The 17,905-nt window shown below is 36.4% G+C and overlaps 1 protein-coding gene across 9 annotated transcripts in view; it reads left to right on the top strand.

Annotated features, from left to right (window-relative positions):
- The first annotated feature begins 606 nt into the window (after positions 1 to 606).
- The window catches only part of GRIA4 (glutamate ionotropic receptor AMPA type subunit 4), a 357,595-nt gene continuing 340,296 nt past the window's right edge, over positions 607 to 17,905 (top strand). For 4 of the 9 annotated variants that reach the window (XM_076002473.1, XM_012748749.2, XM_012748746.3 and 1 more), the window contains exons 1-2: positions 1,226 to 1,699; positions 2,871 to 3,029. In XM_076002473.1, coding sequence (XP_075858588.1) covers positions 1,612 to 1,699; positions 2,871 to 3,029 — 247 coding nt within the window. In that variant the 5' untranslated portion in view covers positions 1,226 to 1,611. Of the gene's footprint in view, positions 1,058 to 1,225; positions 1,700 to 2,870; positions 3,030 to 17,905 lie in introns of those variants that run through there. The other 5 variants (XM_076002474.1, XM_012748745.2, XM_012748747.3 and 2 more) reach the window with 3 other exon arrangements.

Raw genomic sequence — 17,905 nt, forward strand, 5'->3', positions numbered from 1 at the left:
TTCCTGGAGGTGGCGCGGAGTACAGTGAACATTCCAGAGTCCCAGCCGAAGAAGAGAGGTGCATGAAAAACATTCCATTTTTCTGTCAGACACCTGTGCCCACTGCCCCAAGCACTGCCCCTCTGGCCTTCCGTCACCAGCCCTTGCACCCTGTCCCTCCTGTTCCTGAAATGGCCACAGCACAGAGGAAAACGGTCCTCCGGAATGGGCGACTGAAAAGAAAGGAGTCGAGTCTTCCGTCACTCTTCCTGCTTTACACTTCACACATTTCTTATTCCTAGCTCTGCCTCATGCCTTCAAAGAACATATTGGAGGCCCCGTTCAGTTTTCACTTCTCAGTCTTCCCTATCCTGTCCAGTACCCTAAACTTTGTCCGGTATTTAAAATAACCTTTCCCCCCCCTCCCCCTCTTCCTAGGGTGTTTCAACTTCTCTGGCTCTCTTCCACAACACCTTTACCTCTTCCAGTTCTTTCTTTCTGGTACTGGGAGGAAAGCACCCGCCCGGGGTGGGGGTGGGGGTGGGGGGCTGCGCCTTGCTCCTCTCTTCTCCTCCCGTCCCTCGTCCCTCGCCGAGCCCCTTCACCTCATCCATTCCCGCGTCAGGCTCTCCAGATTCCCGGGCTGTTTGCTGGTGAGAAATCTTTGCTGCAGCGAGGACCGGAGTCCCCTGCGCGCAGCCCAGCGGCAGAAGAGGGCTAGGCTGAGAGGGAAGCGAGGACGGCAGGGGAGGGAGGCAGCCCGTCCTCCCCGAGAGCCCGCAGGGATGCGGCAGGGGCGCGGGGGCATGGGGAGGTACTGACCCCAGAGCCCCCCATCATCCCGGCTTGCGGACCTAGCCCGCGGGCCGGGTTTCCTGCCAAGTGCAGCCAAGAAGCAGAGGTGACTGGAAAGCCAAGAGAAGGGCACGCTTGGGGGTGCCCATCCCCTGAGTCGGTCGCTCTGCGAACCGAGGTAGAGGAGAGGAGGGAGTCAGCAACGAGGGGTGAGGAGAAGGAAAAAAAAAAAAAACCTGTCTCCAGACTGGCTCCGGAGCGTCGGGGAGACCGGGGCGCCCCGGTGAGCACCCGAGGGGGGAACCCGGCCGGGCGGTGGGCGAGGGGCGCGCGGAGGGAGCGCGCGCCGGGGAGGGCGGCGGGGCTCGGCTGGCGCAGGCTTGGGGGCATGCCGGCGGGTGCGAGCCGGGAGCGCGTGCGGCGGCCGCGGCGCCAGTGTTTGTGTGTGTGTGAGGGAGCGAGGGGCGAGCGCCAGTGCGAGTGAGGCAAAGATAGAGCGCATGTCTCATCCCCGCGAGCAGCCACTAGACGCTCCACCACCATCTTTTGCATGTGCAACATTTGCAGCCGGACAGAAAGCCTCTCCCAGGGCTATGGAGACTGCGGGAAAAATCTGGCAGCTCGCGATGGATTGCTGAAGGGAACTAGTCATACTCTTAAACCACCCAAACCTCTCTCCTTTTTTTTTTTTTTCCTTCTTTCTTTCTTTTTTCTTCTTTTTCTTTTTTTGGTTGCTTTTTTAATTTTAGCGCCATCGTCTTCAATGCCTGTCTGAAGAGCCTTTAGGAAGAGTGTGAGAGAAAGAGAGAGCGCGCGCCAGGGAGAGGAGAAAAGAAGATGAGGATTATTTGCAGACAGATTGTCTTGTTATTTTCTGGATTTTGGGGACTCGCCATGGGAGCCTTTCCGAGCAGCGTGCAAATAGGTAAGCTCTGCTCCAGTGGGGTGTGCATGTGGCTGGCTGTGGCAGATATCCGAAAGTGAGTTAAATGAGTTCCGTATAAGCAATTCAGAGAAATCTTTGGCGGCTCCCTTCCCCTCTACTTCCCTCTTCTTCCTTTCTCTTCTTTACAAAAAGACTTCCTCTTTGGTGCAGGTTCCTCTCGACTATACCCAGGGCAGCCCACCCATCCTTCCTCAGCCCATACCCCATTTCCCCTTTGGCTGTAGTCGCTTAAGTAGGATTGGAATAAGTTGGGGGGGGAAGCCTTCGTGGGGTTTGATTGTATTTTATATGATATTTCTTTCCATCCCTTGTTCTAGAGTATGAAGGGATGTCGAGTTTGTTTAAAAAAACAAAATCCACTTCTTCCCATATTGGACGTCGCAGCTTTCTTGCTGTTACAGAGAGACAGCGTTTGGGCAAAAAAGCATTTCCACCGCACCCCTCGCCTTATCTGCTACCGGTTAGCAGATTCTAAAGTTAGATCCCTTTCCAGGAACCTTTTCTCCTTTTATTTTGTTTTCTTCTTGAAGCTTTCGCCCTTATTTCTCCGCCTCGACTCTACGTCCAGGGACCCCCTCCATCCTTTGCTTTTCTTGCTATTCTCCTCTCCTGTCTTTTAATGGGACGCAGCTATTGAATTTCTTCCAGCTAAGCCCAGCCTCAACACTGCATCATTTCTCTCGTGGACTGTGCACAAAACGGAGCTAATTAGGCTGAGTCCACGAGCTGCAGAAAAACAAAGTTCATTTCTCCTTTCTGATTTCTCTCTTCCCTACGTGTCCCCACGTCCCTTCATTCCTGTATTTTAATGTAAATCTCTTTGCCGGTCACCTGCATTCCTCTTAGAGAGAGATGCCCTGAGCTGGCTGGTGTAGCAGTGTGCTGGGAATCACAGCGAGGGCAAGGGAGAGAAAGGAAAATACACTAAACGGTCTCAGAGGTCACTGTGATCATGACAGATTGGGACAAGAAAAAGCTGAGCTGCTCTAAGTATGCACCTGAGGGACAAAGGGCAGTTTCCCAAGATGAGGCAGGTTTAGCTCCTTAATTGTATGTGCTTGTGAATGGCAGTGGGTTTGACAGTGCTTGGGGTGGGTATATCATTTACAAGAGGAAATGTTGAATGTGCTTTTCCTGCCGTTTTTAATAGGTGGTCTCTTCATCCGAAACACAGATCAGGAATACACTGCTTTCCGACTAGCAATTTTTCTTCATAACACCAGCCCCAATGCGTCGGAAGCTCCTTTTAATTTGGTACCTCATGTGGACAACATTGAGACAGCCAACAGTTTTGCTGTAACAAATGCCTGTAAGTAAAACATAAGTTATGGATAAATTAGAAGGTAGTCAAAATGAGTCCCTTTCCTCTTTATTATCACTACATCTTTTAGAAAGAAATTAAAGATTCTCACAGTTGCCTGGTTCCAGAGCAAGTCAAAGTTAAAAACAGGATTTAGTCTCAGGAATATTCAGTTGGCTCTTTCTTTCTTTCTCTTTTTCTCTCTCTTCTTTCTTTCCTTCTTTCTTTCTCTTTCTCTCTCTCTCTTTTCTTTCTTTTTCTTTCCTTCTTACTTTGTTTCTTTCTCTTTCTTCCTTTCTGTCTCTCCCTCCCTCCTTTCCTCCCTTTCTCTTTTCTTCATTTCTTGTCTGGATAATTCAGTTTAAATTCTCCTTTAACGTTTCAGTGTTATTCCCATCATCTGAATGTCAATTTAGTGAAAATTGTACTCAATCTAGTTTTTGATTCTGTTTCTTTAATTTTTCTCATTTGCTTTTCACTTGAGTAAGCATAGGTCTTGCTTTAAAAGAAGACTCATGCTCTTTTACACTGGTGAAGGCAATGTAAGGCTTGCTAATAGTGAGAAAGAGAGAGGAGTGGTGGGGTGGAGGATATATATTTGAGTCGGTTGGTTGACGCTGCAGATGATCTGGTGATGTCACTTGAGGCTGCCCTGCTCTTATATTATGGGTTGTAAATGTCTCTTACTATCACGTAATGCATATATCCTGTGGATGTAACTCCATGAATCTTTACCTTGGTGCCAAATCACGTTAGTCTCTGATCCACCTGAATTCACAAACCAACCCAGCTAGATCTATTATCCCACACAATGAAACTAAACGGGTGACCTCACCTAATGCTATAAGGAAACAGTTGTACAGTATTCCCTACCAAGATACTGTATAACTTAATGTAAAAAAGTACAATCAACAGTGTATTAATTTAAAACACTTTAAGAGATGATCAGTCAATAGCATTTGTATTGCCTTTTCATTCTTGAAGGAAGTCCATGTTTCAAATACCTCCTCAGTGGGGTATGCTAATTTACCACTGCTCTAAATTTATATATTAAGATAATGGTTATAGATTATGTAAGACATATATGAATAGTTGCTACATAAAATTGTGCATGTTTTTACAGCAGTAATAAAATGTTTAATCCGAACTACAGAGTATTTTTATTATATCAAGTTGGGTATATTTTAATTTTAAAAAATTTCTTAGTACAAAAAAGTGTACCAAGCAAAGAAACAAGTGAAATTGAAAACAAAGAGTTTTTAAATGTTTGGAGGGCATCTATTTCATCTAAATATTTTAATTCATATTTATTTTCTGTTGATTCATCTAATAGGTAACATGATTACTTGATCTTAATTTTTGGTGTCACCTTAACTATTACTTCTTTTTAGAAGTAAAAAGTTTCATGAGAAGGGTAAAGCATTTGGCAGCTTTGTAAACTATGATAATTATATTATTTGCAGGAAAGTTACTGTTTCTATGAGTTGCTACTTAATAAAAAACAATTTGATGTATTTAGTGATTAATATTACATTGAAGCAAAGGGGAGTTATTTTTAAGCAGAAATGCACATAAATTAGAACTAAGTTTGTGGATATTTATTTTTGTAAATTATATAAGTTATTTTATGTTTCAAGTTTTAAAAGGGATGTCAACATTTCAAGTTGTTCTAGGGAAAGCATTTTCCTTAATACATGAATATTATTAGTTTATTTAAATATTTCTTTCATGTGTCTCCTTAGATTCTGTCAATACAAGCATCATTTTCTTTAAAAATAATCCATGATACGTGAAGATACTTTGTCAACAGTAAATTACTTTTAAAAAACATCAATTGTTATTAAACTTTGAAAGGTTTTCCTAAAAGGGACAGGCATTTTAGTTTTTTTGTGTGTGTTTTTACAAATTAAGATCTTAAATATTCTAAAATTTGCGTGATGACTTCCAGCTATGTAAGCTATATAGTACTAATTCTTTCTTCTTCCATATTGTTTGTTAACTTAATTTGGAATAATTTTAACTAGTATTTTTTATTTATGTAATAAAAACATGTATGAAATAAAATGTTACTAGTAAAGTACTTGTAAACATGAGAAATTGATAGGAGGCTGCAATACATAATAAAAAAGAAAAGTATGAAATATTTTTAGAATAGTAGTCTAAAAGTTTTAGAATCTTTTACTTTAAAGAATAGTATACTATGTTTTAAGATGTTAGGATTGTTAAAATTAACACAGGTAAACTTAGTTTATTTTAAATCCAAGTTTAACATAATGTTAGTAGTCTAATATTTTTTTATAATCACATATAATTTATTTTGTGTAGGTATTTAAAAATATTTTTTAAACAATCATAAATAAGAAGAAAACATTTTTTAAACATTTTCTAGCAAAGAAAAGGGAAATTATTTTGACAAATGAGTATGCTGAGTATCCTTAAGGCCAATCTAAGCAGAATTTGGGAAAATCAATAAAGAGTGTGGGTCAGGTGATTGGTGTTTGTTGAATGAACTGACCTAGAGCATACACAAGCGTGATTTTCCAGTCTAATTAAAGGTGAAACGTAAGCAGTAAGTATAAGGCAACCTCATTTATCAAGCTCTATGCCTTTGGGTACAAAAGGGTAAAAATAGGTCTTAAACCTAATATTCTGGAGAATTAACATGGAATTTCTTCCTCACCATGATACAGACTGGATTTTTAAATTTGTCACATTGGAATAAATATAATGACATAATGTTTGGCTGGTTAGGTTTATTTTAATGGTGATTTTCCTATAGTGGCTCCTTGTAAAACTGCAGGGTCTGGTCTGTCTGTGAATAAGGGTCATTAAATAGGATATGGTTATTTATTTCGTGGCATGGACATGCACACAAAAAAGACAGATTAAAGAATAAAGTTTGTTGGTCATCTAGTGGACAGATAATTTAATGCTAGTTCTTCTGCCTCAAAATTCAATTATTGATCTAAGAATACTTTGGGCAATCAAACTATTCTAATGTACAGAGTTTATATACTCAAGTCAAAACCTGATTAACTCAGATTTATCATTTTTGACATAAATCCCAAGTTCCTGGAGGGGAAAAATAATTTTGCCTTATATTTTAATTTTATTTTCAACAATATTTGTGTAAGATTAAATTAAAATATTGGTTTCCATTACTAACTATTCACATTGTTGGAAAATCACACTTTGATGACTATTAAGCTGAAATTATATGAAAAACAAAATAATATAAACTTATAACCTATTTTAATAACAAAAAATAAGAGCATAATATATAATAGCCCTTGTAGTCAAATTTCAAAATGTAATTAAAAGTATACATTTCTTTGTTGTGATCAATCCAAAGTACGGAGGTTGACAAAATGAATATCTTAAAAAATAAATTAAAAAAATTCAACTGGACAATTTTTAAAAATTAAAATGTCTTACAATCGTATTTCAGGTAGATACCAAAACAGCTATCTTTGCAAACAGACATATTTGTTAAATTGGATGTCCTTTGCAAAACATTTGAGACAAACTTAAAGCAGTCTATTTCTTATATGTTCCCAATAGTTAATAGATAGAGATATTTTGGATTAGAGGATAATATATGTTAAATTAGACCAAAAGTAATAATAAAAATACTAAATTAGTCTATCCCCAAATTTTCTAAAATATAAAAATATTTTACACATTACCATTATTGGTTTAATTCGGCTATATTAGAAATCCTGTAAAAGAATCAATCTTTTACAGAGGTGATCCCTATACAATAAAATCCACAAATACTCAGTTTCTGAAATGATCCTTTTAAATTTCAGATGGTAGTAGGAATTACGTAATAAAACAGATCAAGTACTCATGTATTGCCATTTTGATGAAATAATACAATAATTTTATAGGATATTTCTAATTCTGAAGACTTTGATAGAAAGGACCAATTGATTAATATTTTCTTTTTAATGATGTGTTTATCTTGCTCTCCTTTTCTGTCTAAAATCATTCTATTCAATTGTTTAAAAGATGATGGATTTCAAAGTTGCAGCAATCATAGAGTAGATATTATGATTTCGTTAGTAATAATGAAAAAGTCGTTCTTTTTAAAGTTAAATATTAGTTCTGTGTGTGTCTGATTTACTTGTCAACTCTAAATATACAAGCTGAGTAGTACTTGTAAAAGTAGGTTGGTATGTAAAGCAGAGTTGTTTAGTTAATTTAAATACATTGAAAATGTGACACTATGTTCAATAGGCTCTTCAGGATTTTCCACTTATATACTAGGAACATAATTAAAAACTCATTGAATTTAAATGTACTAAATAATATACTATTTTGGTTTAATTCAACAATGTTTAAATATTGTTGTAAATTTTCTTTTTCAGAAACATAAAGCCTTAAAAAGGCATTTTAAGGGTTTACATTGGACTAATTTAATAATCTTAAGCTTGCTAAAGATAAAATTCTGATGATTTAACATGCAAGGTTGTTAGTAAAGATATGTTAGTATTAAATACTGTTTGATTTCTGCTTATTTTTAGGAAAATGAGTGACATGACTATACTGTGACTCTCATTAGGTTTCCTTGTTTTGAATTGATAGTAAGATTCTGTGCTGATTTGAAATAATTCTTTAGTTTTATACATTTTTCTATCTTCCCTTAATTTTTTATCCTGAGATTAATGACAAAGATATGAGTCACATTCCTACAGTTTGTCCCTTTCTTAAATGATAAGATGATGCATAATTTGCATTGATGTATTTCAGAGTTGTCATGAGATTAAGCTTCCATAAAGCTGTCAGAAACACTCCTTAATTATTTTTCTCAATCTGGACTCTTCCAAGTGTTGTTTATTTCCAAAAGGAAAAAAATTTTACTTCTTCCTGGCATCATGAAATACACACAGACACACACACACACGCGCGCGCGCGCGCACACACACACACCTTCTTTAAGAATAATATTATTATTCTGGATTTTAAAATGAGGAATAAGTTCAATACACCTTACATTTTATAAAAACACATAGTTTTTAAGCTGCTTTCATATACACACTTTTATTTGACCCCCAAGCTAATCTTACAATGGGAAATCTGAGAAGAAAATCATTATTTCATAGTTAAGTCAGCTTTGGCTCAAAAGATTTACTTAGCTTGCTAAACACTATATAGTGATAAACTGCAAAGCCAGGATTGAAACCAGGTCTTCTAACTGCTATCCTAGTACTTTTTTTTACCAGGAAGCCATAAGGGTATGACAATATAAAATCTATACTGAGATTGCTTGAATTAAGAAAGACAAAAGAATTACCATTTATCTTTTCTCTAATTTAATCATAACATTTTGAAGAAAATAGGGCAAGACATTTCTGGGCAACTTATTCATTAATCACATGACAGTGAGTGATACAGCAAAGGCTGAAGTCATATTATGTAATGAAGCCATCCATGCATTCATTAGATTAGATAATGAATATATCCATTTATTCATTGAACCTATTTATCAAGAGCAACTCTGTTCATTCAAGACATTATGCCAGAAACTGACAACACAAAATTTATAAAGATTGTCACTGCCCTCAAGGAGCTGATAGTCAAGTGAGAAAGATAAAGTCAGTGATTATTACTGAACAGTAAGATGAAGAGCTGTGGCTGCTAGGAGAGACATGGACACAAGAAGAATAATTGCACCAAACCTGGCATGATATTCTAAGGATGATGTTGCCTGATCTGGGGGTTAAGGCTCTGGGTGAGTCATTTGAAAAAGAGGGAGAGAGGAGGGCATGGCTGTCCAAAGGAGCAGTGCATGAGGAGAAACCAAGTTGTTGGGGAGCCAGGTGTTTGGTCCAGTGAAAATGGTTTATAGTTTGACTGTAGCATTGAACGTGAGGAGAGGCGAAGCTTTGTGGATCTACACAGGATCTGCAGCTGTTGTAAGGACACGCTTTTGAATAAAAAGGGGGACCCACAAATGATTTGAATTTAATAATGACATGATCAGATTTATATTTTACAAAGAACAGGCTGGTTGCAAGAGGAAGAATGAATGTGGAGGGGACAAAATGGGAAGAAAAAAATCAACTAAGTGTTGAAATAATACAATTTGGAATGATGGATGCTTGATTAAAAGTAGAAGAATAGCCGGGCACGGTGGCTCACGCCTGTAATCCTAGCACTCTGGGAGGCTGAGGCGGGCGGATTGCTCGAGGTCAGGAGTTCGAAACCAGCCTGACCAAGAGTGAGACCCTGTCTCTACTATAAATAGAAAGAAATTAATTGGCCAACTAATATATAGAAAAAAAAAATTAGCCGGGCATGGTGGCGCATGCCTGTAGTCCCAGCTAATCGGGAGGCTGAGGCAGTAGGATTGCTCGAGCCCGGGGGTTTGAGGTTGCTGTGAGCTAGGCTGACGCCACGGCACTCACTTTAGCCTGGACAACAAAGTGAGACTCTGTCTCAAAATAAATAAATAAATAAATAAAAATTAAAAATAGAAGTACGAGGCTAGGTGTGGCAGCTCACACCTGTAATTCTAGCACTTTGGGAGGCTGAGGTGGTTGGATCACTTGAGGCCAGGAGTTAGAGATCAGCCTGAGCAAGAGTGAGACCCCATCTCTACCAAAAAGACAAAAATTAGCCGGACATGGTGGCACATGCCTGTAGTCCCAGCTATTCGGGAAGTTGAAGCAGGAGGATTGCTTGAGCCCAGGAGTTAGAGGTTGCAGTGAGCTATATGAGGCCACTGAACTGCCTAGGCAACAGAGCAAGACACTATCTCAAAAAAAAAAAAAAAAGTACTAAGGATAGAGAAAAGCATATAGATCCCAAATATGGAATTTTTAACAGAACTTAGTGATTGGTTAGATGTCTGTGTGGGAGAGTGGAGAGGAAGTCTAGTAAGAATAAAAGATAGAGTCTCAGATTTCTGGCTTGGACAAATGTTTAGATAGTGATAAGTAAGGGATACACAGGAGAAAGAGCAGATTTGAGTGGGAAAGGTGATTTTAGCATGGACATCCTGATTTTGAGGTGTTAAAAAGACATCCAAAAGGGGATATGCAGTAGAGACTTGGATATGTGTATCTGGAGGTCTTGAGTTCAGTCCGAGCTGAGGAAAATGATGACTGGTGGCAGTTGGAGCCGTGGAAGGGAATGAGATCACCAGATCACCCAGAGGTACCAGGAGCAGAGCAAAGCTGCTGAGGACCAAACCTTAGGAAGAACCAATGCTTGAAGGGAAGGGAGAGGAAAAGGGTAAAACAAAAGGAGACTGAAGGAGAAGGGGTCATAGAGCACATAGGGAAATGAGGCAAGGATAATTTCAAGGAAGCCAAGAGATGGGGAGAATGTCAAGTAAATAGTAATCAACCCTACCAAAAGCTACAGGGTTTAAGTGAAGAATTGCAAGGTTAATTGTAATATCTTTAGCATAGATCTTTCCCTCTCTTTTCTTTAAGAGTGTTCTTTTGTATTTTGGACAGGAAAAAATAGCAACCTTTATTAACCTCCCAGAGATTCTCCTACTACCTATTTTTTTGTATATGTTGACCTAGAATAGTCTTATCTTTTATTTAGAGGTAGCGGGAGAGTCTCATCTGGCCTTTTAAGCCAGATTAGTTTGAATTTGCAATCTGAGAGTGGGTAAGTTACTTAACACAGGGAAATCACATTTACCACATATGAATCTTACAAATATTAGGAAATTTTTTAGAAAATACCATGCATGTAGTTAGAACTCAGTTAATGATAGCTGTATAACACTCTCTGTGTCCTATGGAGCATTTATTTCTAAGCCAATCATAATATGTCAAGTTATTTATATTTTATTTTCATATTTTTAAAGGGCAGTTTGTTTTAGATAAATATATTTTGTTGATATTTTCATAGAAGCTTTTTTGTCCTTTCACTGAATTATTGGTTTTAATTTATGTATACAAGTCTAAAGCCATATTTGTCAAAATTATTTCTAAGTCCAAAGAATGGGTAACTTTATCTAGGATCTATGTACCATTCAGAGAGAGGGTTGTTTCATTGATAGATTAGAGGAAGTCAATGAATTCTCCTAATTTTATGCAAAATCGTGTGTGCTTGTGCACAGTGTGTGTGTTTGTGTGTGTGTGTTTACAGAGACACAGTCTTCAACTTTTGAACAGCTTCTCAATGAGTTCTAGTCACAGAAAAGGCCCAGTACTTCAGCTCTAAAGAAGCCACACATAAATTAGATTAGCAAACAGCTCTTCATTCACTATCTTCGTGATTTTAGAAGCAGAGAAGATTTTAGCCTTGAAACCAACCAGGAATATTTCTGTAAAATCCATCTCCACTGGCTTGTTCTATATATCAGTGTGTCCTACCTGGAAAGATCCTTGGCTGGGTCCTCTCCTTCTCATACTGTCATGTTGTGATTTTTATTCTTTCTTTATTAGAAGTGCTACATATTCTACATCAGCTCCTTCTATTTTTATCGCTATTTACTTTATCCCTTACCATCACCACTCCTGGAACACCGTGTTCTTGAAGGTCGTCAGTGACTTACACATTAGTAAATCCAATTGTTGTTTCTGATTCCTCATTGTCTCAGAATAGTCTGCAGGATTTGACATTGCTGACAACTCTCTGTTCTTTGAAACTCATTCCTCCTCTTATAATAAAAACACCTATTACAACGGAGTGCTATTGTACCAGGGTTCTGTGTTACCCCAGTGTTTACACAATTCTGAGAAATAGGCATTTTTATTGTCCTTTTATAGGTGGAGAAACCCAAGATTTGGATACCTAAGAAAATTTGCTTAAGACCACAAAGTATCCAGGGCATCAGAATCTTTTAAACTCAGTTCTCTTAACCAATACACCATTTGCCTTCCATTCATACTAATGTATTTTAATCAGTATAGTACTGTCAAACACCCATTATTCAGTGTGACTGTAGCTTCATAACTCTTAATTTAAATATCAAGATGTTTTTCTCAAAGCTACCTCTTTCACAACTTTCATTTACCCCAACAGATAGGTAAGTATTGATTCTTCTATGTGATTTGTAATGCAGCACAAAAATTTCAGAATTCTAAATGGTAATGCACCCCCCTTACTTTATATTGCCAAATTCATGTCACAAAATAAAACCATGTGTAAAAGTGACTAAATGACTCTTTTAACTGTTATGCAAACAGTGTTGGATGCTTTGTTAGTTGGCCAACCTACATATTTTTATAGGAACTTTATTTGATTTCAGAATAAGCGCAGATATTCAAAACTATTAATATTTTCCTCAGTGCTTTACTTTAAGATTAGCTTAGCTATCAGGTATTATCTTTCAGGTTTTTTTCTTGGACATGTTTTTGTATTCCAAATAAATATGGTGATGACTGTCTTAAAGAACATCACCCTAAGTTAAAATTGCTCCAGTTTATATAGCTTCATCACTTGCCTCTGACTTAATAAAACTGTTGATATTGTCAACAAAAAGTTCAATGTTATGTTAGAAATAAAAGGTAAAAATATTTGAGATTTATATATTCTTTCAATAAGCCACTATATCTCTCCAGATACAGCAAAAATTACACCATAAGCTGTAATCAGTGATGGCTTACTTTAGTTGTTTATATGTTAGTTCCAAATGGGTTTTGTTAGTAACTTTAAATATATTTTGCTCTATATATTTTCCATTTTTCCTATTTTTATTTAAAACTAACATGTGATTTTAAAAATTTCAAATAATTTTGAAATATTAAAAGTCAAAATATTCCTTAATCCTACCTCTTGGAGATAATCAGAGTAAACACTTTGCTGTACATCTTTCTAGACTTCTTTTTTTTCTGCAGAGACCTTGAGAGATAAAAGAGTACTGAGAATATAAGCTCCTAATACATATCTAGAAATAAAAGCACTTAATAAAAATAATCCCACTCTGTACCTATATTTTATTAATGGTTTATTTCACTTCATCATAAAAAGTTTTCTGTCTGTATACAAGAATGATCTCATTTTATTTTTACTGGTACATAACATCCCATTGTGTGAAGTTTCTATATTAATGTACTCAGTCTCCTCTGGATCAACATCTAGATTGTCCCTATATTTTTGGTATTACAAACAAAATACTAGTAAAGCTCTTTGTGTCCCTGTGTGAATATTCTTGTAGGATCAACTCCTGGAGGTGAAATTACTATACAAAATAATGTAGAGTTTTGTTTATAGCAGATATTTTCACATCTTCTCACATCCAAAAAATGTTATTTAAATTTGTAGTCACCAGCATGTGAGAATAATTGTTTTTCTATGACCTGTCAACACTAACCATTATCAATCTCTTAAATCTTCACTTGTCCTGACAGGTGAAGCAACATCTAATTGCTGCTTTAATTTGCATATTTTTGATTAATAGTGAGGCTGAGAAAATTTTCCTGTACTTATAATACCTGTGTACTTCTGTCTGTGAACTGTCTGTGCTTTTCATTCACCAATGTTTTCTTCTTTATTTATGGAAGTGTTTTATGGGCCCAGCAGGCTTCCACTGTGCTACTCTGTACCTATTTGTGGGAGTGTTTTATATACTACAGAAATTAACCCTTTGTCATATATGTTGCAAATTACTTTTCCACTTTGGGTTTGTCTTCTAGCTTTATTTATGATTTTTTTCTTCTTTTTTTGAGACAGAGTCTTGCTCTGTCACCTTGGGTAGAGTGCAGTGGCGTCATCATAGCTCACTGCAACCTCACACTCCTGGGTTCAAGTGATCCTCCTGTCTCAGCCTCCCCAGTAGCTAGGACTACAGGTGCACACCACCACGCCAGGCTAATTTTTTCTATTTTTAGTAGAGACAGGATTTTACTGTTGCTCAGGTTAGTCTCGAACTTCTGACCTCAAATGATCCTCCTGCCTTGGCCTCCCAGAGTGCTAGGATTACAGGCGTGAACCACCGTGCCCAGCCTATGATGTCTTTTGCCATACAGATGTTTAAAATTTTTATGTAGTCAGATCTGTGACTGATTTGCTTCATAGCTTCTGGGCTTTGTGTTATGCTTATAAATCCATTCCTATCCTTGAAACTATAAAAATATTATCCTATATTTTCTTTTACCAGGAATACTGTGTTGAGGATATCTTACATTTTTTCTAGTATCTTTATAATTTTAAATTTCATGTTTGTAACACTAACTTCTGGCATTTGTTTTCTTATGTGTTAGAAATCAATCTTTATTTGCTTTTTCTGCATTATCTATTTGAATAAACTATCGTAAATGTTTTGAGCCACTACATTTGTGCAAAACTGATGCCTTTTTTGACTGAATTTGAGTTTGAGTAGAAGGTCTGCACTTTATGTCTTCTGAAGTTCTCCTGTTTGCTCTCCCTCACTTGCCTAATCTTTTTTGATAATCACTAGTGGTCATACCGCTGGTTTTGATATTTGATCGGATTTCTTATTCTTTCTGTTACTTCCTAGTTTTCTTTTTTTTTTTTTTTCTATTTTGTGATTGTCACTCACCATCTGACCAAGTTCTCTTGCTTCTACCTCCAAAGTACTTCACAAATATTGTCATTTTCTTCATGTCTACTCCACTATCCATTTCCAGGTCAATGGTACTACTTTAATAATTTCATAATTAATCTTCCTGCTTTTACTTTTTACATTCCTCATGATAATTTACATGCTAGAGCCATTGAATTAGATTCAATTTATGGGATGAGCTAAGTAAGAGGAAAATTAAGTTCTAGAATGAAGAAGTTGGGACTACTAATGTACATTTATGTACACCGTGCTGGCCAGAAATTTAAATCTGGTAGAAGGTGCTTGTAACATTTGGTGTTTGCTAACAAAAGAACTTGAAAATGCTGAGACAAACCACTTTCAAAGTAGGAGAAAGCCCGTTTGGGAAGCCCAGGTGAACTAGTAAACACACTCAGGAGAATCCCATCTGTTCAGACATGTGCTGCTTCCTCAGTGCTTCTTAAAGTTCATGGACTAGAAGACTTTCAAAAAGGAGGTTGGAGTCAAATGTATGATATTATTCCTGTCAGTTCTTGATCATCTACATTGCACCTTCTACAGTAAATTTCACAATGTGGTAGTTTCTATAACCTTTTATTCCTCCCTTATTTGAAATGAAGTTGTCCTTGGTAAATGATTAATACTTAATTTTCAACTATGTTTACAGTCTTACTTAGGCAAATTTGAAAGAATTTTCATCTCTTCTTTGCTCCAAAGATTTATCATCAAGAGATTTTTTTTCCTGAAAATTTTGCATGCCTACTCTTTTCTTAATCAGAAGTTTGCAAGTCAAAATGTTTCTTTCTTTGCTCCAACAAACAGAAAACTCAATTCGAAATTCACTATTCAGTAATTACATACTCCCCATTTTAAACATTTTTTTTTGTTTTTCTATACTTGATTTTTTTCTAAAATCATATATTTATATAATATAAATATAATATATATTGTGATATATATATTGTGTGTGTCTGTGTGTGTATATCTACCATATAAGACTATGCACATAGTTTTTTGGAAATTAGCACAAGGGTACTGTGGTTACAAATAAAAGAAGTCTGGATATCCAACACAGATATTGGCAGATTTTGCTTAACTAGTCAAATTTCCTGATTAGTACTCTCTATATCTTCTATCTGCCTTGGAAGATAGATAGAGAGCTATCTGTCAACTCTGTTAGACTGTGAGTTCTTTGACAATAAGATTAATACCATATTAATACCTCTGCCATGAGGGCCTGTTACAGTGCCTGGAACATTAATGTTCATACTCAATCAATGTTTGCTGACTGATCCTGGGAGTAAGTAAGGGAGGGAGGGAACATATTTCTTGACTGGGTATCTATAACTAATTCTTTGCCAGAATTAAATAATGTAAAATCAAATCTAATTTCTTTTCTATATGACTCACACTCATCACATTTTTGAAAACATGTATCACATATCCCCTTAGTACTTTCCCAAGCTAAATAGCATTTTTATATGATAACAGTTTCTAAACCTTTAACATCCAAATTCTGACATTCTGGATGTCCTCTGAATTTACCATAATTCTGTTAAAATATAATGAATTGAATTAACCCCCACACTTTTGTCATGATCTGTCCAGAATTAAACTCCACATTCCTGATACTCATATTATGATCGGACATGATCTTTCTGCATGAAAATACTAATTCTAACTATTTAGGCAAATAAGGTGTAGGCCAAGATTATTTGAGTTTTCATTAATTACATTGCTGATAAGTCTGGGTCAATTAAAACTTCACACTCTACTCTTTTGTCCACATTAATTCCTACAAGTTGACCTCCACATAGAGCATTTTTAAAAATTTACAATGAAATATTTTATATGTTTAGTCTTAAATTTCAATTTGTTTGGAAATATGAAGACCATATTCTATTTTAATTCAGTTAGCTATAACATATTTAAAATTCTCTGTGACTTTTTGCTATATGATTATCCATCTTGCTGATTAAAATTCAGAACAGGCTGGGATATAGGATAGATAAAGGATGATGCCAGGACATGAACCAATGCCTTTTAGATATATGTGGGCAATTAAATGTAAATTCTCCTAAAAATAATAATTTTGATCACAATTCTTCATATTGTCCAGAAAGATTGCCATTTCACTGCACTTGTATTTTTTAAATACTAAAACAAAAATAAAGGCCGTCAAGTCTTTGGAAAATGTCTTAATACAACTACACAGGATAAAGAATAACACATACACACACACACAAACAAACTTCATTCAGATTGAAAAGAACAGATGAAATATATATATCAGATAATTCACACTGGAATAAATAAATAAGTGTAGTAAACAAAGTATAAGCTATATTTCACCTTAAAATCAGAGAAAAACAAATTAAAATGAGATATTCAGTTTTATATAATAAATTAGCTAATTTTGGTGGTAAATATGAAGAGAATTTTAAGTCACTCAAGATGATTGGGACATTTAAAATTGGTACAAAGCTTTTGAAAATCAATTTGTAAATATTTATCATAAGCCATTAAAATTGTGAATCATTTGACCCCATGAATATAAGAAAATCTCTAGACATGAAATGTTCGTTAAAGCATTACTTTGCAATATTTAGTTGGGGAATGATTAAATTAATTAAGATTCAGCTGGACTGTAAGGAAGACTGTCGACTGTGAGAGTTCTCTATATGACTTGTGCCAGCATTCTGGATTCAGGATTTTTTTACTGAGACCCTTTTTATATTTTTTATCTTTATTTATATTATTTTGCTTTGTTTTCTTATGAAAGGGCCGGTGTCATAGTAGGACGAAAGGTATTCTAGTCATATGGAAAAAAATTATGTCTTCAAAATGTAATGATTTATGGAATTTGTAGAGCTAAAGAGTTAAATGATTTTTTAAAAAGCATCAGTTGTTTAGATCTTGCACACCAGTCCTGGATGATGTCCAAGTAAAGATAGGTACATTTTTTGTCTTGTGCAGATGTTTGGAAATCCTAGTCAAATCACTGCTATTGGTTTTGTCCCAGTTTTTTTTTTCTCTTTCTTTTCCCTCACCTCTCATCCCCCAAGCACATGAGGTGTTGTGGGAAGATTCAGAAATTATGTGACAATCTGCTTGGGCCTTGAAAGATGCATGTGATTGTGGTATGCTATGAAGTGAGAGAAAAATTTTTCAGGCAGGCCAAACAGCATCATAGGAAAAAGTGTAAGGTGCATGGATGACTTTGGAAAATAATGATGGAGTAGGGGCTTGGCAGTGGTGGAATGGAGGGTGGAGGGGAGGGTGAGCTAGCACTGCAGAGGCAAAAGGGGGCCTTGTAAACTGCCCTGTAGCTAAGAATTTTGCTCCATATTCTTGTGCAGAAGACAGCAAGAATTATTTTAAGCAGTTTATAAGAATTACATTTGTATTTTAG

This window comes from Microcebus murinus, chromosome 4, assembly GCF_040939455.1.
Source record: "Microcebus murinus isolate Inina chromosome 4, M.murinus_Inina_mat1.0, whole genome shotgun sequence".
Classification (NCBI taxonomy): domain Eukaryota; kingdom Metazoa; phylum Chordata; class Mammalia; order Primates; family Cheirogaleidae; genus Microcebus; species Microcebus murinus.